Source organism: Corylus avellana, chromosome 3 (genome assembly GCF_965113065.1).
Source record: "Corylus avellana chromosome 3, dhCorAvel1.hap1.2, whole genome shotgun sequence".
Classification (NCBI taxonomy): Eukaryota; Viridiplantae; Streptophyta; class Magnoliopsida; order Fagales; family Betulaceae; genus Corylus; species Corylus avellana.
In genome coordinates this window covers 35788365-35809998 of record NC_142492.1, presented here as the reverse complement: position 1 = coordinate 35809998, position 21634 = coordinate 35788365, and the positions used below count along the sequence as shown (strand labels likewise).

Below are 21634 nucleotides of genomic sequence, written 5' to 3'. Positions count from 1 at the left end.
AAACAAAAACAAACTTTTTTTTTTCTTTGTTACGTGTTAGTGAGTTATGAATATGATATGTTAGGTCCAATAATGCATGTTCATAAAATCATAAAAAAATTGAAACATGTGACACGTATGTAATTATTATTTAGTGTTTAATAATTATTATAGACATCGTGTCCCATATGTCATGTCTTCTGTCGGTTTGGATTTCTTGAGGATTGTATAAGACATGCCGTATTATCTCATTATTAAATGCACAAACTTTTAACATAAAATACTAGAATTTGCATGCGTTGATTATAGAATATGTTGAAGATCATATAATCTGTTTGTTTAGTGCTTGCACCAATTTGTAATAAATTATTTAGAATTTTAAAAGTGACTTAAAATTTTTTGTGGTAAATATAAATGACAATAACCCTCCAAACCAAACTTCCCTTTGAAATTTTGACATAAAACGTTAGAATTCCATATTAGCACTAATAATAATACAATGTGTCTCCTACAATAAAAATATAAAATATAAATATAAAAAAAAATTATTTAATCAAAATTTCGAACGAAAGTTCAGACTAAAAAGTTATTTGTTATTTATGCTTTCCACAAAAAATTTTAAGTCACTTATAAAATTGGAAATTAACACATCCTCCAACACCAAAATCGATCGCATGAAATAATGATCTTAAGGGTAATATACCCTTTGGTACAAATTCTTTATAAATTGACATATTCGTCTACGTCACACTTATCAGTCCGATCATTAATTAAAATGTGGATGGTCTCAGGACACTCATTTTTATAAAATATACATCTATACGGGAAGTTGCTAAAAAATTATAATAAAAAGCAAACATTTTTTTTATGAAATTTCGTGAGCTTTAAAAACATAAAAAAAAATAAAAAAAAACACGTGGGAGGGAATATTGGTGAGTATAATTGTTAGTCAAAACCAGACAATCACACACCAACTCTTTGCTGCTTATATAATATACAGTACCTGTGGACGTGGTCTTCGTTTCTGTCCCACACCGCCTAACTCCTAAGCCTCCCTTAATGGTTTCTCAGACCTTCAGCTGAGTTTCCCACCTTCTTTTCTCTCTATTCCTTCACCCATTCCAGTACTTCTCCTCCACCAAAAAAAAAAAAAAAAAAACAGAAAGCAAAAGAGAAATGGAAGACAGCTCTCAGTGGTTGAAGATGATCTTGATGACTGTGCTCCTTTTGTGCCTGCAAATTTTGGGCTTGGCTTCGGCTCACGGCAGGGCAGGTGATGCCATGCATCCACTGTCTAAGATCAACATTCATAAAACCACTCTTGCCCTCCGTGGCTCCGTCTCCATTAAAGCCAGCCCACTCATTCTCGGCTTGAAGGTACAATATTATTTCTTATTTTTAGCCTCTTTCAATTTTCCTTTTCCCTTTTGTTTTCCAATTCTGCATTTTTAGCTATATATATATATATATATATATAGGTTTATTGAAGTAGCGAAAGAGATGGATAGAAATTATAGATGGACAAATTCTTAAGGATGGAAAATTATAGAAATTAAGGAAAGTCAAATGTCTAAAAGTGAACTAACTCAAGACAGAACTCAGTTAAAAGGGATGGAATTGATTTTGAAGATCACTCAAATTATTCTGCATCAGATGGATCCACTCGAGCCAAATTCGAGTGGATTTCTAGCGGAACAATATGCCTGGACTTGGCTCGAGCCATCTTCTAGCGGACTTTTAGCGGAGTTCGAGCCAACTTCTAACAGACTTCTAGCAGAGTGCTCTACACGCCCCGTTTGTCCTACATCATTTATGGTATTTACTTCATACAATGCTCCTAAGGGTATTATAATTTTCTAATATTAGAAATTCACTTACAAGTTGATGTGATAGTCCATAATAATTCGTAAAATGATTATACAAAAAATTTGACTTTTCAATTTAATTAATTAATGGTTAATTTCTCAACTATTTGCTCTTAATTATTTTACCAATTATTGACTGCCTACGCATTAATTTATAGGGATAAATAGGAACAAAAGTTGGCATTTTCTAAACCCGCCTACCTAAGGATTCTCTCAATTCATAGCTCATATTAGACTTCAAAGCATTTAAGGTAGATAGAGTTCCTAAGTTGCCACATCATTTAAAAATTTTAAAAGATGTGACACCATATATACTGTTATATGCCATAAACTCTAATATGGATTATAAAATATTTCTATTCAATTATCACTTGAAATTTAGATGATTTTATTTTACATAACTTCTACTTCACTATGTGCACTATTGAAGTTGAGATGATGTTATCCCGGCTAACTTTTGCATCACTATGTCCGCCATGTAGTGATGATGATTTTAAACAAGCACAATGTGGACTACCATGTTTACGTTTTAGTGGTCATGATAATTTACCATGTGAATCGCCAAGTCAATTTGTAAAAAATTTAGAGTAAAAAATATAATAACCCTATAAATGGTTATGAGATTATTTTAGTTAGGATTGTGACCCCCATTTTATAGATTTTAAAAGAAAAAACATTTTAAGAAGAGAAATGATAAGGGTCAATAATTTTTTTTTTTTAATATTTGGCCAATCTCATTTTACAAATCAATTATTAGATTTGTGAACTTATGTGGACCCCACATAAGTCAATGATAAACTCCACAAACTTAATGGTTAATCTATTAAATTTGTAAGAGAATATAAGCCAAATACAAGAAACTTAAAATCAAGTTGCAAAACGATTGTTTTTCTTTTCATTTAGCCGATTGTTCCTAAGAGGTAGTTCAATCAGTTAGATGTTACGCCTCATGAAGCGGTGATCACTAGTTCGAATTCCCTCTTTCCTTTTGGTGTGGACATATAAAAAAAAAAAAAAAACAAACAGCCAAAAACAAGTTAATTTATCGGACAAGAAAACAAATTTTGGGTATCATGGAATAAATAACATGATTTCAAACTAAAACTAATACAAGTAATTAATTAGATATTATATTAACTATACAAGTGATTAGTATACAAAAAATATTTATAAATAAAAAGATTATCCCTAAGTGTGCCAATTCTTGTTATTGGGATACGTTGAAGTGTGGGTATAAGACTATAGATGTCAACTATAATTCAATTCATTTAATTAAACGAGTCAGACTTTTCAATCATAATCTACTAATTTCGTGTTGGGTTCGTGTAGCAAGTCGTGTAAAAACTTTTCAACCCTAAATGGAGTGTCGGGTTTAAACCTTATTGAGACATGAATATAAAATTATATATGTCAACTCTAATACAACCAATTTAATTAAACCGGTAATAATCTCAGTTCCACCAGGTTAAATTTATATCGGGCTCGGATCGGATTGCTTCAAAAAGTTGCCGCCGCCGCCGGCCATACTAGTATCAGGTGACGTGAAATCTTCCGTTCAATGGCGTTTACCTCCCAAACTGCCTAGAAGTCTCGAGGTTTCTTACAAGTAATTCCAACTCATGCAGACTTTCTCTGCTTCTCCTCCGTTCAAGCATTCCACTTCTCCTTCTTAATACGTGAAAATCTTAAAACCCAACGAAAATGCAGAAAAGTCAAACACGGATAGTGACGGATAATTCTAGGAATCTAAAATGGCATCCAAACCCTCCAATCTCAATGCACGATCCCAGAAATGGAAGAGAGCTGTCGTTGCCTAAAGGTTTTCACAATGTTTGTTGTGCTTTTGTGGTTGGCAAGCTTGAGATTGGCTTCTGCTCACGTAATTGGGTATGGGGAGCAGCCACTGTCCAAGATTGCCATTCACAAGGCAACTTCTGCACTTCGTGAGTCCGTCTCCATTCAAGCGAACCCAGTTGTTCTTGGGTTACAGGTACAAATTAATTTCATGGTCACATGGCAAAACATAATAATAGAGAATGATAAATGGTCAACTCTTTTGTTTTCATTTATGGGTTTTGCTTTGTAGCAAGAAGTCTTAGAGTTAATTTGTGTAAATTGGCTTTTGGGGCTGTGGTTTATCATCTTTGGAAACAAAGGAATGATTGGGTGATTCGTACTCGTGTTATGGGAGCTGTGAAGTTTAAAAATTCGTCTGTTAACAAAGCTATTTGTTGCAGATGGGGTTTACAGGATAGTATCCTCTGTAAATAAATTTGTGTTTGTGAGTTTTCTGCAGTGAAGTTGTCTGATATAAAAGGCGTGAAAATTTCACCAAAGTTTTCTGTAGTGAATGTTTGCTTTTGATTGTATGGGGTAGTTGGTAGTGAGCTGTGTTTTGTTTGGTTTAGTTGAGCTGTTTGTAGCCTAACTGGTAGAGATAAAGGGTTTGAGTTGAGCTGCTGTTTGCGGCCGAGTTCCAGTTTTATCTGGAGATTGTTTGTATTCTGATTTGTTGATTAGCAAAGTGAAGCTTCCTCATAAAAATATAAAAAAAATTTACAGAAGTTACTTCTGGAAAATCAAAAGGCAAAAAGTTAAACCAACTGTGTGCCTTTCATAACGATGTTGAATTCGTTATTCATGATGTAGAGTTAAATCTTTGATGTGGGTTTTTAATCTTTATATGATTACAGGGCGAGGACACTGAATGGGTAACTGTGGATCTTGTAAACCCAGATCCTTCTGAGGATGATTGGATTGCAGTTTTTTCTCCTGCAGACTTCAAGTAATCTACCTCTCTAGCTTTATCAGTTTGTACAGGAGTTTTTTTTTACCAAATAATGGAGATTATAGTTGTGGGACTAAAGTTTCCTCTGTTAATACATAAATTGAAGGAGTATTTTTGCTTTGAATTGGCAGCTCATCAACCTGTCTACCAGTGAATGATGAAGATCAAGAACCATATATATGCACAAGCCCGATAAAGGTGTGTACAATTTGAATTGAAAAAATGAGATTAAAGTAGCAGATAAAATTGGTAAATTCCTCAAATTTGGTTTTTGCTTCTCTAACTTATGTGATGGTGAATATCTTTGTTGTAGTTCAAGTATGCAAATTCCTCCAATTCAGAGTATACAAAAACTGGCAAAGCTGTTTTGAAGTTCCAGTTGATCAATCAGCGGGCAGATTTCTCCTTTGCAGTTTTTTCAGGCGGTTTGACAAATGTGTGTCCCTGGCTCTTTTGCTGTTCTTATGCTTCATAAATATGTTCATATATCTTTGAACTGGACTTGCTAGTGTTCTGTTTCTTCTCACCCAAGATCTGTGAAAGTGTCTATACTCATTTCATGTTACTACATCTCTTAACGTCCAGATTAACCAATTTTTCTTCATGTGTACTGATAAGTTATTATGTTACTGAATACTGCAGCCTAAACTGGTGGCAGTTTCAAATTACATTTCATTTGCCAATCCTAAAGCACCTCTATACCCACGCCTTGCTCAAGGCAAATCTTGGGATGAAGTAAGTTTACCCAAATTAAAGATTCCTCTTTTCTTTTCTTCTTCTTCTCTTCCCCTTTTTTTTTTTTTTTTTTTTTGATCTTTTTAAGTCTTAAATCAGTATGTTTGCAAGGTAGAAGTTGATAAAATTCAACAAGACTTCTTGTTTTAAATCAATTCCATATAAATGCATGAAACTCCAGCTGTTATTAAAATTTTCTAAATGAACTCTTCTTATGGTTTGGGCTTTGCAGGGACATCTATACATATTATACAATCAGAATTTTTACTTGAGCTCTTGATGTTATGCAGATGACAATAACCTGGACGAGTGGCTATGCGATAGATGAAGCTGTTCCATTAGTGGAATGGGGTCTGAAGGGAGAAACTCAAACTCAATCTCCAGCTGGAACATTGACAGTTGATCAGAACAGCATGTGTGGTATTATTCATTCCATCTACCAATAATTTGACCCCACTGCATACTTTCCCTTATGAATTGCAAATTGATCATACCATGCTTGAGCCATTCAGTGATCACAAAAGTGCTTTATATTTACTTAACTGTTATACTAATGAACTTTTTTTTTTACAAGTAACTGTTATACTAGTAAGCTATTTATTACAAAGCAATATCAGGTTTCTAATGCATTTGAGAGTTTCTATGAATTATGTTCCTTAAGTTACTTATGATGTTTCTGAGCACACCAAGTCCTTTGATTTCTGCTGTAACCTTCAAAGAGAGCTGAAAGACTCTTCTCAATAAATAGACTTCACTTGTGGCCATTTCTATGCTTTATTAGAATACAATATAAAGTTTTATGCTTCAAAATCTTGCCAAATGGGTAAGTTTTTATTTTCAAAGCATGACCTCTTTGTAGAAAATTGTAAGATGTAAATGAAAGAGAGTAAAGCGGAAGAACATAAAGAAAAGACACAAGGATTTTCGGGTGGTTCGACGTTAGATGCTTATGTCCACCTCTAGGGAATTGCCCTTAGGGCTACATTTGTAATGAATTAGGAAAAAACGCTAGCCACATCTGCGCTATCACTTCAAAAAGACTAGTCAATTTATAGTATTTCCTAAAATTCCTTACAAAGCTCAGTTTCACCTAGTAATTAAGCAATGCAGGAGTTATCATCCATGAACATCTCTTATATACCACCCACTCTTTGTGTGGGCTACTCATCTTCTCAATATGGGACCGGGTGTTATAAACTCTCCTCTTTAAACCCCTGACGTCCTCGTCAGAGCCACGTCATGCAGTATTGACAATATCACATGATGCATCACTAAGTGGCTCTAATACCATTTGTAACGGCCTAATAAAAAGTTCTAACCACATTTTACTCTTATTGTCTTGGATATTTTTATAATACAAATGACCCCATTTTATAGGGGAAATGTGGTAGGCGAAATGAATACAAACAAGGTAATCAAATCCTAGTAATTTGATTACAATCATCCAACTATGGTAAATGTATTGATAAGAAAAATATCAAACCGAATATGGCAATCCTATATTCTACCAGTCTTGTCACTATAAGCACAGGTTTTTACAACCTAGACTTCAGTGCATTATGATAGTTCAATTAAAGGTGTTTGTAGGGCTGTTGCATGATGAGATTTCCTTGTTACTCTGCAGGTTCCCCTGCACGGACAGTAGGCTGGCGTGATCAGGGTTTTATACACACAAGTTTCTTAAAAAATTTGTGGCCGAACTCTGTGTATGTTTTTAATTGCATTTTCTTGACATAAAAGTATCCTGAAGTGTTGATGGTATATGTTGACCGCTGTTATAATGGTATTTCAGGTACACTTACAGGATGGGTCATCTCTTGTCCAATGGTTCATATATCTGGAGCAAAACCTATTCTTTCAAATCATCCCCCTATCCTGGACAGGACTCGCTACAACGTGTAATAATATTTGGCGACATGGGGAAGGTAGTATTGAGTACTGATGTAATGAAATTTATAAGTATTAAGAGTGTTGTTAGAGGTACTATAGCTTTTTTTGCAAGTTGCTTACAAACTAACATGGTAGTCCATGTGCCAAGAGCAGTTCGCGTGGTACTCATTTTTATAAAATGTGGACTATCCCGTGAGTTTGTAAGAGAATTATAGTAAAAGTTGTAATATACCAAGCATTTTCCAAAAATTAAATTATAAAAAGAAGGGAAAAAAGTCACCTTTTGAAAGGAAAAATCCATTGCTCCAAACGAAAATCATAAGGCAATGTCACTAACACATCTACTAACAGCTTTGTTTCTGACCGACAATGTCAGGATACGAGCTCAATGTTTTGAACTTTAGTAATTTCCTAGTGCCTATTACTATCTTTGGCTTATTGACTTGATAAAATTGTTCTTCATTGCCTTCAACAAACTCTACATTCCATTATATTTATTGCTCAAATCATAAATTCTTGATCCCATTGGCAGTTAATGTCATTGTTTTCCCTGAGTGGAAGATTATTGTCATTGCTAGGAATTTAAGGCCCATATGCACTCCCTTCACTTTGCATCTGTGTTGCTAGCTAAGTTGAGTTTATGTATTTTTCAGGCTGAGCGTGATGGTTCAAATGAGTACAGTGATTATCAGCCAGGTTCACTGAATACTACCGACCAACTCATCAAGGACTTGAAAAACTATGACATAGTTTTCCATATAGGAGATATGACATATTCAAATGGATACATCTCACAGTGGGATCAATTCACGGCACAGGTGGAGCCCATTGCATCAACTGTCCCATATATGGTTGCAAGGTTTGTGCAACTGTTCATTGCTTGTTTCCATCCATACATGAAAGTTACTTGATAACACTGGTTAAAGAATCTCTTATGTGATCATCTTGCAGTGGCAATCATGAACGTGACTGGCCAGATTCAGGATCCTTCTATCAAAATACAGATTCAGGTGGGGAATGCGGTGTGCTTGCTGAGACCATGTTCTATGTTCCTGCTGAGAATAGAGCTAAGTTCTGGTAAATTACTCTCGAGTGGGCTCAAACTCCATATTTATTTGAAATGGGGTAAACTGTGAGTAATGGTTTAAACTATGGACATCTATTCTAATATTATATTAAATTATCACTTATCTGAAAAAACTTAATTTGATAGGAAAAGATAAATTTAATTATATTTAATTAATACGTTAACACGAATAAACCTGCCTTCTCAAGAATACACTAAGAGCATCCTCTGGAATTAGTACACAAGAAGGTAGATTACATACATATGGTTCATCAAAAGAACCACTAACTCGCCCAGGAACCTTGGTATTGCACTTAGCTACAGACTAGTGTTTTGTCACTCAGTGGCCATATTACTTGGTGTGTTAGATCACACCCTAAGCACCTAACAACAGTCTGTTTCCCTGGGGTGAGGTTTTGATTCCCACATTTTTGGGAGCAAAAGCATCTCTACATATATGGTGTATTTGATATGTCTGAGATGTTCCAGCACAGAACTGGTAGGTGCTTTTATATTTGGTTAAACTGGTTAGAAGGGAGTTTAATTCCTGTCATAACTTGTCCAAGAGATCAGCTTGGCCCATTTTCCCAACATTCCTTTGTTTTTGCAGGTATTCAACAGATTATGGCATGTTTCACTTCTGTATAGCCGACAGTGAGCACGACTGGAGGGAGGGAACAGAGCAGTACAAGTTCATTGAGCATTGCCTTGCATCAGTAGATAGACGGAAACAACCATGGTTGATCTTTGCTGCTCATCGTGTTCTTGGATATTCCTCCAATGATTGGTATGCCGAGGAGGGCGCATTTGAAGAGCCCATGGGAAGGGAGAGCTTGCAGAAGCTTTGGCAGAAGTACAGGGTGGACATCGCATTTTTCGGCCATGTCCATAACTATGAAAGGACATGCCCCATTTACCAGGTAAATGTCCATGTGCAACTTTCGCCATGCACACTTTGATATACAATTCACTATGAGAAATGTTTCTTTGCATTCTAGCGTCCATCTCGCGTACATTTTCGCTGAGTTGGCATGCTCCATCCACTATTGATGCTTTTTTTCCTTTTTAATTAAAGGTTGATGGAACATGCCAACTCAGCGAAAATGTATACGAGATAAACGCCAGAATACAAATAAGTTTCTCATTCACTATTAATATCATTTGGCTGCGTTGGTATAGTTTGAACAATGATATATGAAAATGCTCTTATGCAAGAGCCTCTGTCACTAGCAGCAGGATAATACTTTAAGCAATCCCAGCTGCATTGTTGATTTTGTTAGCCAGCTCTTACTTCAGCATTGTAGATTGTAGTCTTTCTGTTTTGAATTTCCAAACTGTGCACTGAGTTTGAGATCACTTTCACATGGGGCTAGCAATTTTTGACATGAACCCAACATGAAATTATCGGATTATGGCTGAGGGGTCTGACTAATTTAATTAAATGAGTCTAAGATTGAACTATATAATATTATACTCATAACTCGACACGACCCGAACTTGACAAGTGAACATGAATTGTCATTCTACTTTCATGCCCATGTCTCTAACTCTTGTTCTTTTTGTTTTTATCAATGCTGGTGTTGTGTAGAATCAATGCGTCAATTCAGAGAAGTCACATTATTCAGGCACCATGAATGGAACAATCCATATTGTCGTTGGAGGGGCAGGGAGCCACTTATCAGAATTCACCACAGCAATACCCAATTGGAGCATTTACAGAGACTATGACTTTGGCTTCGGCAAACTGACAGCATTCAATCACTCTTATCTCCTTTTCGAGTACAAGAAAAGCAGTGATGGAAAGGTATATGACTCCTTTACCATTTCAAGGGAATACAAAGATGTCTTGGCTTGTGTACATGACAGTTGTGAACCCACCACTTTGGCATCTTGATCTGTATCTTACAATTGTTTGAGGAAAACTTATGCCTGATAAAATTTGGCTCCAGTATCAAACCTTCCATTGATGCAATTGAGTTGTTATTAAAGCAATAAAGGCTATGATTTTTTTACTTATTATTATAGATGATACAGCTTTTATCATAGAGCAGCCGCCAATACGATCCCATACAATTGGCATCCGAATTGCACGCAATTGGGGCATCCTTGTAGCTCCCCTTTCTGTTGTGTTGGTCAAATGGCATGCAATTCAGACCTCCAATACCAATGGTTCCTCATCAAAACTAGCGGTTGTGTAGCATTAATTCGTAACTTAAAACTTACAATTAAGAAAACATTAAAAACTTAAAAAAAAAAAAAAAAAAAATCGTATGTTGCTCAAACTTCCCCTAATCCTCTAATTCCTCAAATTTATAGGGTTTCATTCCCCATTTCTGTTTCGAATTTGCAAATCTAAAACTTCTCTAATTCCTCTAATTCTTTCATGCCATTTGTTTCATATTTTTTTAAAAAATATTTAAATGGAAGAATGAGAGAATGAGAGTCGACCCTTAGTTTGGAGAGCAGGATGCAGTTGGTTTGAAAAAGCAGGTTTCCAAAATAGGAAAATATGATAAAAAAAAATAAAAAAATCCTTACAAAATAATAAAGTCACCCAAGTCATCTGATTTTTTTGGTTTAATTTTTTTTTTTTTTTTAAAAAAAAAAAAAAAAAACAAATGCCAGATTAGCTCAGAAGAACCCCAAAAGGACATCAGTAGACGTTGTAGCATTTCTATTTGCTAACTAAACCTTTTTTGTTTTAATCACTTACCAACTATGGAATGATTTTAATGCCTCAAACAGTGAGTTTCTGAAAAATAATGAAATTGGAAAAGAATAGCATAATTCAAATTTAAATAAGACTTGAATAGAGAAATAGAGAGAAAAAAACATGGAAACTTATAAAGATATGAGTTTGTTATTGAATAAAATATTATTTTGCAAACTTGTCATCTTCTTAGCATTTAATTTGTTTCCCATTTTATTTTGAACTTTGGACTTGTGCAGCATAATTTCTATATTTTGAATGTTTGGAATAAATTCTATATAATGCATGTGCCTCCACATGAGGACATGTGTAGCATAATTAGCATTGAATATTAAATTAATCCATGTCTCAAACTTTTCATTATCAGATTGGCGGTTGAGATCAAAATTTATTTTTGTTCCTTTAAATTCTTATTGCTACTCAATGCTTATTAGTATTATTTTTATTCTGTTCATTCTTCCCAAGAATATAACGTTTAAAGTTGGAGAAAGGGTTTTATTTAAGAATGTCTTTAATATTATTTGATTCTATTATTTAATGCTGCCTTATTTCAAAAAGAATGGAAGGTTGGAGAATTAAGTTTTTTTAAAAATCAAATGATATTAATGTTTTTTTACTTACTTTACCATAATTAGGGGCTTAATTACTTAAAGAATATTGAATATAATTAGGCCTTTAAATATTTTTTTATGAACGAAATCCTTTTTAATTTTCATTAACTGGGGGGCCTTATTAAATTAGGAAAAATGATAATTTCACACATCTCCATCTAGTGAATCGGTGAATCCACCATTGAATTTGTGTGAGACCCAAATGAGTGCACAAGTCCAATGAAATGGATCCATTGAATTTGTAAAAAGAGTTGGTTGAAAGATGGTTATAAAGAATGATGTGTGTAACATGCATTTTAAATTAAGAGCTTTGGGCGGCCACCTAATGGTAGAGTTGACCCTTATCATATGGGCTATGGCAATTTACATTTTAATAGTTGGTTAATAGAATAAATATATGTAGATTGTCATGTAAGTTTGTAAACGTATTAAGTATCATGTACAATTTTAGTGATTTGCCACATTAATTTGAAAGGAATTTATGGTGAAAAATGTGGTACCCTAGAAACCATCATAAGATTACCTTAATAAGGATTGTGACCCCAAATTTGTCGGACAAGGAAACAAATTTTGGGTAATAAGAAATAATTAACGCATCTGTGATTGATTCTGTTGTACATATATTTTGATTTTAAATTAAACGTAATTAATTAGATATTAATACTTACTAAATAAAAACACTCTCCCATGAGTCCATGACGAGAAACCTTCCATTCAATGGGGGCTGCCTCCCAAGCTCCCTGATGTCTTGTGGTTTCTCACAAGACAATTCATCCGACATTCTCTGCTTCTCCTCTGTTCAAGCATTCCTCTGCTCCTTTTTAGTACGTGAAGAAAATCTTAAACCCAAATGAAAATGAATAAAAAAAGTCGAACACGTACGGAAAGACACAGATAATTCGAGGAATCTGAAATGGAATCCAAATCCTCCAAACATAAAGTAGGAGTTAGAGATATGTCATATAATACGGTCCCAGAAATGGAACAGGGCTGTCGTTGCCTGAAGGTTGTTTTGTGTTTGGCAAGCTTGAGCTTGGTTTCAGCTCACGTTATTGGGTATGGGGAACAGCCACTGTCCAAGATTGCCATTCAAATGACAACTACTGCACTTCGTAAGTCCGTCTCCATTCAAGCAAATCCAGTTGTTCTTGGGTTGCAGGTACATTGGCAAAAATCTACACAAGTTTCTTCTGGGAAAATCCAAAAAGCCTGTGCCTTTCATAAGGATGTTGAAAATTCATGATGTATTAATTGAAGTTTTGATGTTCATGATATTTCAATATCTACAGGGTTAAGTCTTTGATGTGGGTTTTTTTTGATATGATTACAGGGGGAGGACACAGAATGGGTGACCGTGAATCTTGTAAACCCAAATCCTTCTGAGGATGATTGGGTTGCAGTTTTTTCTCCTGCAAACTTCAAGTAATCTAATATATCTCTAGCTTTATCAGTTTGTTCAGTCTAGCTAATCGTTTTCTGTCACAAGTATGATTGAATAGAATGTGCAACTTAGTCTGGTCTGCATCAATTGGCAGCTCATCAATCTGTCCACCAGAGATTATTGAAGAGCAAGCACCACATATATGCACAAGCCCGATAAAGGTGTGTACAATTTGAATTGAAAAAAATGAGATTAAAGTAGCATATAAAATTGGAAAATTCCTCGAACCTCTAACTTATGTGATGGTGAATATCTTTTGTTGTAGTTCAAGTATGTAAAGTCCTCCAACTCAGAGTATACAAAAACTGGCAAAGCTGTTTTGAAGTTCCGGTTGATCAATCAGCGGGCAGATTTCTCCTTTGCAGTTTTTTCAGGCGGTTTGTCAAATGTGTGTCCCTTGCTCTTTAGCTGTTCTTATGCTTCATAAATATGTTCATATATCTTTGAACTGGACTTGTTTGTGTCCTGTTTCTGAATATTATGTTATTGAATATTGCAGCCTAAACTGGTGGCAGTTTCAAATTACATTACATTTGCCAATCCTAAAGCACCTCTATACCCACGACTTGCTAATGGGAAATCTTGGGATGAAGTAAGTTTACCCAAATTAAAGATTCCTGTAAAATCTTCTGATGGGTATTGGATACCAGGTCCTAACTCCTAAGCAATATGTTTGTCAAAGATAAATTTCTATTCTCAGTTGTTTTTCTTTTTTCATTTTTGATCTTTTGTAAGTTCTAAATCAGTATGTTTGCATGGAGCAGTTGCTAAAATCAATAAGAGTACTTCTGGTTTTGACACGAAGACGATGCTCATCCAAGTTCTTCTGATAACAAGCAGAATTTTTACTTAAGACTTTTGATATTATGCAGATGACAATAACCTGGACGAGTGGCTATGCAATAGATGAAGCTGTTCCATTCGTGGAATGGAGTATAAAGGGAGAAACTAAAACTCGATCCCCGGCTGGAACATTGACAGTTGATCGGAACAGCATGTGTGGTATAATTCATTTCACCTACCAATAAGTTTACCACACTGCAGACTTTCCCTTATGAATTGCGAGTTGATCATACCATGCTTGTGCCATTTAGTGATGAAGAAAGTGCTTGCTATGAATTACAAAGCAATATCAGGTTTCAAATACATTTGTGATTTGCTATGAATTATGTTCCTCAAGTTACTTCTGATATTTTGGATCAGAACACTAAGTCCTTTGATTTCTACTGTAACCTTTAAAGAAAGCTGAAAGACACTTCTCAATCAATAATACTTCTCTGTGGCCATTTCTATGCTTTCTTAGAATACAATATAAAGTTTATGCTTCAAAATCTAGCCAAATGAGTAAGTTTTAATTTTCAAAGCATGATATCTTTGTAGAAAATTGTAAGAAGATGTTAATGGAAATGTAAAGTGGAAGAAGAGAAAGAAAAAGAAAAGACACCAGGATTTTCAGGTGTTTTGGCGTTAGATGCCTACGTTCACCACTAAGGAAAATATCAAACTGAATATGGCAAACCTATATTCTAACACTCTTGTCACTATAAGCACATGTTTTTACAACCTAGACTTCATTGCATAATGAGACTTCCATTTAACTTTGCAGGTTCACCCGCACGAACAATAGGCTGGCGTGATCAGGGTTTTATACACACAAGTTTCTTAAAAAATTTGTGGCCGAACTCTGTGTATGCTTTAAGTTACATTTTCTTGACATAAAAGTATCCCTGAAGTGTTGATGATATATGTTGACCGTTGTTATATTGGTATTTCAGGTACTCTTATAGGATGGGTCATCTCTTATCCAATGGTTCAGTTGCCTGGAGCAAAAGCTATTCTTTCAAATCATCCCCATATCCTGGACAGGACTCACTACAACGTGTAATAATATTTGGTGACATGGGGAAGGTAGTGTTGAGTACTTATTACAAGTCATTTACAAAACGAGCCAATCGTCTATGTGACATTTATCATGGTAGCCATTAAAACATGAACTACCACATAGCAGTTCACGTGATACTAATTTTTGTAAAATGTGGAAGAAAATTATAGTAAAATCCTCTTCGGACCCTTCAGCTTGCAGCTAGTACTTAATGGTTTAAGGTTCTTTATCTACTCATATACCTAGACATAGAACTAGATTAAGGTTACACCTTGAATCTGTCCACTAACCTTGCTAGTTCTTCATTCATTGTACATTTTACAAATAGAGTTAATAGATAATAAATCTTCAAAAATAGATGGGCAGCAGCTGATATAGCTAGAGTTTGCGAAATAGGAGCAAAAGAAGCTTCTAAAAGATGTCATTTACTGGTTTCTGAACTAGAAGGGAAATAGCATTCAGAAGGGTGCTTGAGAACCATTGCTAGGAGTTGCCCTTCAATTTGCATCTGTGTTGGTGGCTAAGTTGATTTTCTATATTTTTCAGGCTGAGCGTGATGGCTCATATGAGTACAGTGATTATCAGCCAGGTGCACTGAATACTACCGACCAACTCATCAAGGACTTGGACAACTATGACATAGTTTTCAATATTGGAGATATGACATATTCAAATGGATATGTCTCACAGTGGGACCAATTCACGGCACTGGTGGAGCCCATTGCATCAACTGTCCCATATATGGTTGCAAGGTTTGTGCAACTGTTCATTGTTTGTTTCCATCCATGCATGAAAGTTACTTGACAACACTTGTTATCTTATCTTTTATGTGATCGTCTTGCAGTGGCAATCATGAACGTGATTGGCCAGATTCTGGATCCTTCTATCAAACTAAAGATTCAGGTGGGGAATGCGGTGTGTTTGCTGAGACCATGTTCTATGTTCCTGCTGAGAACAGAGCTAAGTTCTGGTAAATTGCATATACGTTTTTCCAGTAACTTATATATATATGTTTTTAGGCATGTTGAAATATTAGGATGAATCTTAGCAGTGCAGGCATGTTGACACAAATTGTTAAATTACCCATGTGTAGGCACAAACTTCATATTATTGGAAATGAAGTAAACTTATGAATCAAGTTTCAAACTTAGGACATTTGTTCTAAAACAATGATAAATTATCACGTATTCGACAAAAATAAGCATATAGAAAACAGGTAAATTTAATCATTTAATTAATACATTAACACGAATAAGCCTTCCTTCTCAAGAATACACTGAAGAGTATCCTCTGGAATTAGTACATTAGAAGGGAGTTTAATTCCTGTGATAACTTGCCCAAGAGATGATCAGGTTGGTCCATTTTCCCAACATTCCTCTGTTTTTACAGGTATTCAACAGATTATGGCATGTTTCACTTCTGTATAGCTGACACTGAGCATGACTGGAGGGAGGGAACAGAACAGTACAAGTTCATTGAGCATTGCCTTGCATCAGCAGATAGACGGAAACAACCATGGTTGATCTTTGCTTCTCATCGTGCTCTTGGATATTCCTCCAGAGATTGGTATGCCGAGGGGGGCGCATTTGAAGATCCCATGGGAAGGGTGGGCTTGCAGAAGCTTTGGCAGAAGTACAGGGTGGACATTGCATTTTTCGGCCATGTCCATAATTATGAAAGGACATGCCCCATTTACCAGGTAAAATGTCCATGTGCAGCTTTCGTCACACAAATCCAAAACGAATTTAGTGAATTATGGTTAATGGGTCTAACCCGTTTATTTATAGGTCGGATTAAAGTTGACTTATATAGTCATGCATCGATACAATTTGAACCCAACATCCTACTTTCATGCAATGTCTCTAACCTTTTTTTTTTTTTTCAATGCTGATGGGGTGCGTAGAATCAATGCGTCAATTCAGAGAAGTCACGTTATTCAGGGACAATGAATGGAACAATCCATGTTGTCGTTGGAGGGGGAGGGAGTCACTTATCAGAATTCACCACAGCAATACCCAATTGGAGCATTTACAGAGACTATGACTACGGCTTTGGCAAACTGACAGCATTCAATCACTCTTATCTCCTTTTCGAGTACAAGAAAAGCAGTGATGGAAACGTATATGATTCCTTTACCATTTCAAGGGAATACAAAGATGTATTGGCTTGTGTACATGACGGTTGTGAACCTACCACTCTGGCGTCTTGATTTATATCTTACAACTGTTTGATGAAAGCCTATTCCTGACGAAATTTGGAGCCAGTATCAAACCTTCCACTGATGCAATTGTGTTGTTATTAAAGCAATCAATAAAATTCCATTTTTATCATAGGGCAGCCAGCAATTGGCACCCGAATTGCATGTAATTCGGACAGAGACCCACAACCCACGAGTCACGACCAAGCATGGCCGTGGGTCACAGTTTCTTTCACCTTTTTTTCAAATAGGAATATTTTGAGAATTTCATGGTCGTGGTCGTGGGTTGTGTGTCTCTGTCTCTGTCCAAGCAAACCCTCTTCATTGGAGCTCAACGTTTTTGTCGGTGGAATCCTCCCAATACTTTGACGATATCCTTCTGGAACAGATTTTGGCTGTACAGAGCAATGTCCATCTGAACGTGGTCTGAGAAGGAAGATGGAGCTGACTAAACGTGTAGGGGTGAAATAACGGTTAGGCTAAAACCGCTAACCGCAATCACTTAGGCGATTAATAATTTTTACTAACCGCCTTCGTTAACCTGGTAGCGGTTAACCGCTTTGGGATAACCACTTTTTTCTAACCGCTTTTTTGGGCTTTTTTTTTAGACTAATTTTGGGCTGGTTTTGGACCGGTTTTGAGCCGGTTTTGGACCGGTTTTTGGCTTACTTTAAACATATTTTTTGCTCATTTTAAACGTTTTTTTTCTCCCTTCCATGGCCATTTTAGCATTAAAAATTGCTATATACCAAAATCTTGTTGGTCACCTTCTACAAATCTACACATCATATAATATACAAATAAAATTACAACAAAATCATCACTTCACTTGTAGTCTTATACATAAACTCAAAAAAATTCAAAAACTCACAAGCAAGTTCATAAACTCACATAGAAATAAAATAAAACACAAACAAGTTCATAAACTCACAAGCAACCAAAAAAATTAACATGGTTGAACTTGAAGCTTGAGCCTATTTTAATCAATCAAAAAAAGTTCATAAACTCACAACTTATTGTTATTTATTATATGAAATATATGTATATATAATATAAATATATATTATATTTAAAAAAAAGCGGTTAGCGGTTAGCGGATTTCCAAAACCCACTAACCGTTAACTGCAACCGCCTAGGCGGTTAGCAGTTTTTACTAACCGCTTTCAAAGTTGTTAGGCAGTTAGGCGGTTAGCGGTTATAACGGTTAGCGGTTGCGGTTAGGCGGTTTTAAATTTCAACCCTATAAACGTGGGTGTGGTAATGGGAACTTTTTTTTATATATATATAAAAAAAAAAAAAAAAAAAAAAAAAAAAAAAAAAAAAAAATTAATTGAGGGTAAATTTAAAATTGGTTCAAATAGGGTTTGGATTTTTTTTTTTTTTGACCTAAGGTTCAAATTCTATCATAAATGGTACATGATTTACAGGAATATATATATATATATATATATATATATATATATATATATATATAAACATTCAGCCATTAGATTTGTAGGGTCTACTATTGATTTATTTGGGGTTCACATAAATTCAAAAATTTAATGATTAGTTTGTAAGATGATTATAAGAGAAATATGAGCAAAATATTGACATAAAGCATTTCTCTTTAAAATATTTGTTTTAAGAAAATAAAAAAACGTTAACAAGACATCTTTCTTTCTTGTGAGAAAATGAACATATATATATTTTGTATTGGAAAATGAACATATTAATCTCATGGAAAATAGGATTTGTCCATTTGAGTATCTATTTTATTGACACGTATTTTTTTTAAAAAAAAATTAAATAATATAAAATCATATTCATGATTTCCTACTATTTCAAAGAAAGTGTAAATTTTCAAATTACAAAATATAGGCAATTTATTTGTATCGAAACACTTGAAAAATGCTACCTATTAAAAAAGTGGCATGTTACAGTTGAAAATTTGTTTTCTATGTTGTAAAAAAACTGTTTTTTGATTTTCTAAAGAAAAAAAGTCTATGCAAAAGTGATAAAAAAAAAATTAAAAAAAAAAACATTTTGAAATGGAAATTATTTTTAGTTGTCTCGATAACATGAATAGGTACCATTTTTCAAGTGTTTCGATGTCAAGAAGCTGCCTAAATTTCGTAATTTGAAAATCTACACTCTTTAAATTTGTAGAGAATCATAATCCTATAAAATCATATACACTATTAAATATATTAATTTCAAATCTTGATTATGAAATAATCTAATTCAAATTATATTCCTATAATCATGGATCTTTGTCTTCACGTTTTTGGTGGAAGCGAAATCACGGTCAGAGCAAGAGAACATCTTAAAATGGGGTGCCCCATATAGGGGTCCACCCTTGGCCCTTGTGATTCTATTATGATTGTGTCTTTTATTTTCAGGGCACGCAGTACACGTTGCTTTTTGTTTGAAGTGAGTAAAAATTATTATTATTATTATTATTATTATATTATTATTTTAATTGTATGTATGTTATAACATTTTATTAAATAATATGTATAGTTCGCTTAGATTTTTTTGTCTTATTGTAATTGGATTCGGCTTACATATTGTTATTTTTTTATTTTGACATGTCCGCATAAGAGGAGGAGAGGGATTCAAATTAGTGATTTTCGCTTCATTAGGCGTGATCTCAGCCGATTGAGCTATCTCTTGGAGACTACATGCTTTATTTTAAGCAACGATCAAGATTGAATCTCTTAAAATCTTTATTAATTTTCTCTCTTCTATTAAAAGCTTCTCAAAATAGGTCAATTTTGAAATTCAATCTTGACCATTGTAAGCCAAATCCATTGTAATTATACTCGGCTAGTTACCTTCTATGTTATAGGGCAAAAGCATTACGTTTTAAAGCAACAAACGTGCTTTAGGCTCTTTTTTTTTGAAAAAAAAAAAAAAAAAAAAAAAATCAAATTGACGTTTAGGTTTATTATAATTTCTAACAAAACACATTTTTTTCCTTTTAAAAGTTTAAAATTATGTTTAGTCCAATTTGCTAGTCAAAAGTATGCATAAAGATTTCAATAAATTAAGAAAAACATATCTCTCGAATCCACGTCACCACTACAGATAAAAGTATAGGGGACAGAAGTGGATTGTATTGTGATATCAATAATTAGATGCATTTGTTTTTTTTTGGCCATATCGTATGTGGCAAGTCCGTTTCTGGATGCCATCTTAGCATCTTTGATCTTTCTTTCTTTTCTTTTTTTTTCTTCCCTCTCACACTTAACACGTTGGAATAAGATATTATTATGCTTTTTTTCTTTTCTTTTTTTCTTTTTTTGGTGGCAGGAGTCAATTAATGCAAGAAAGACAAGGAATAGAAAAATGCATGCTTTTTGATTGCTAATTTCTTTACTTTAATCTCACTTTAACATTTTTTTTTAAATCTTATATGCTTTGTTGAGTTGCTAACAAAGCATAAGGATCAAATTTTGTTTTTATATGAAAAAATAAATACAATTACAATATTTTACTAAGGTAAAAAAAAATAAAAAAATGTTCACATTAACCATTTTTATATAAAAAAGTTGATGTAAAATGAAAAATAAAAAATTACATGTCCTTTATTGCAATTTTTAAACTAAAATCACTTTTTAGTTTTGTTACCAAGTAAACAACTTTTAGTAGCAACACTTTTGACAAAAGCTCTTTATCCAAAAGCTATAATTTTCATCGCAATTCCAAACATGCCTTAGACAAAATTTTCTCTCTTTCTTTATCTTTTTTCTTGAAAAACTTCTCCGGCTGTCACTTTCAGCCTTTCTCATTGGCATTGCCTTGATCCAACCATCAACTTTGAATGCCTTTAATTTACACCTTGAGTTTGAGGGGGGTGTTGGAATATTTTATATTTTTTAAATTATGTTTATTAATATTTTCATTAATAAGTTATTTCTCTTTATGTTAGAAAATTTTTATTCTCTATTATTATATTTCATTGTAAGGTTTATTCTCTTCCTTAATTAGTTTAGGTCTACTTTAGGGTTTCTTGATTACTACTCATTGTCTTTCTATAAATAGAGAATTATGTAATATTGTTTCACACTGTGAATAGACAAGATGTAGCTCAAACGTCTTTCTCCGCTTTCCCTCTCTCTTTTATTTCTCTTTTATATTTTAGTATTTTATATTTTATATATATATTAACAGTAACAAATTAACGTTTTACAATACATAACCAACAAACAACATCCATCCTTTCTCGGCTCCAACATTATCTCACAATCTTAAATGTTTTTTGTTTTAACTTTCAAGTGATAGTACTGATGTGTGCCCACCATATATATGCTCATATGGCAAAGCATTTGCTGTCGATTAAGCTATATCACTAAAAATAGAAATGTCCTCGAGTAGTAATTTAATCGGCTGTGAATTACGTCTTATGAAATAGAAGTCATTAGTTCGAATTTTTCCTCCCCCTTCCATTGTGTGGACATATTAAAAAAAAAATCACTAAAAATAGAA

General features: G+C 34.1%; 2 protein-coding genes across 3 annotated transcripts; both read left to right on the top strand.

Annotated features, from left to right (window-relative positions):
• Nucleotides 1-1179: 1179 nt before the first annotated feature.
• LOC132174750 (putative inactive purple acid phosphatase 27) lies at nucleotides 1180-10327 on the top strand. 2 transcript variants are annotated; one of them, XM_088514084.1, is made up of 12 exons: nucleotides 1180-1356; nucleotides 4538-4629; nucleotides 4764-4830; nucleotides 4946-5068; nucleotides 5275-5367; nucleotides 5658-5787; nucleotides 6992-7073; nucleotides 7160-7292; nucleotides 7911-8116; nucleotides 8209-8334; nucleotides 8934-9243; nucleotides 9912-10327. In XM_088514084.1, exons 1-12 carry the CDS (start codon nucleotides 1183-1185, stop codon nucleotides 10215-10217), a joined length of 1842 nt encoding a protein of 613 aa, XP_088370210.1. In that variant the 5' UTR covers nucleotides 1180-1182; the 3' UTR covers nucleotides 10218-10327. The 2 variants fall into 2 exon arrangements, with proteins under 2 accessions (XP_088370210.1, XP_059442394.1); XM_059586411.2 differs by lacking the exon at nucleotides 1180-1356 and adding an exon at nucleotides 3373-3834.
• Nucleotides 10328-12623: 2296 nt separating this feature from the next.
• LOC132175884 (putative inactive purple acid phosphatase 27) lies at nucleotides 12624-17208 on the top strand. The gene is made up of 12 exons (XM_059587969.2): nucleotides 12624-12803; nucleotides 12975-13066; nucleotides 13180-13246; nucleotides 13351-13473; nucleotides 13585-13677; nucleotides 13958-14087; nucleotides 14692-14773; nucleotides 14861-14993; nucleotides 15514-15719; nucleotides 15812-15937; nucleotides 16357-16666; nucleotides 16871-17208. The coding sequence occupies exons 1-12, from the start codon at nucleotides 12624-12626 to the stop codon at nucleotides 17174-17176; spliced, it is 1848 nt and encodes a 615-aa protein (XP_059443952.2). The 3' UTR covers nucleotides 17177-17208.
• Nucleotides 17209-21634: the final 4426 nt, after the last annotated feature.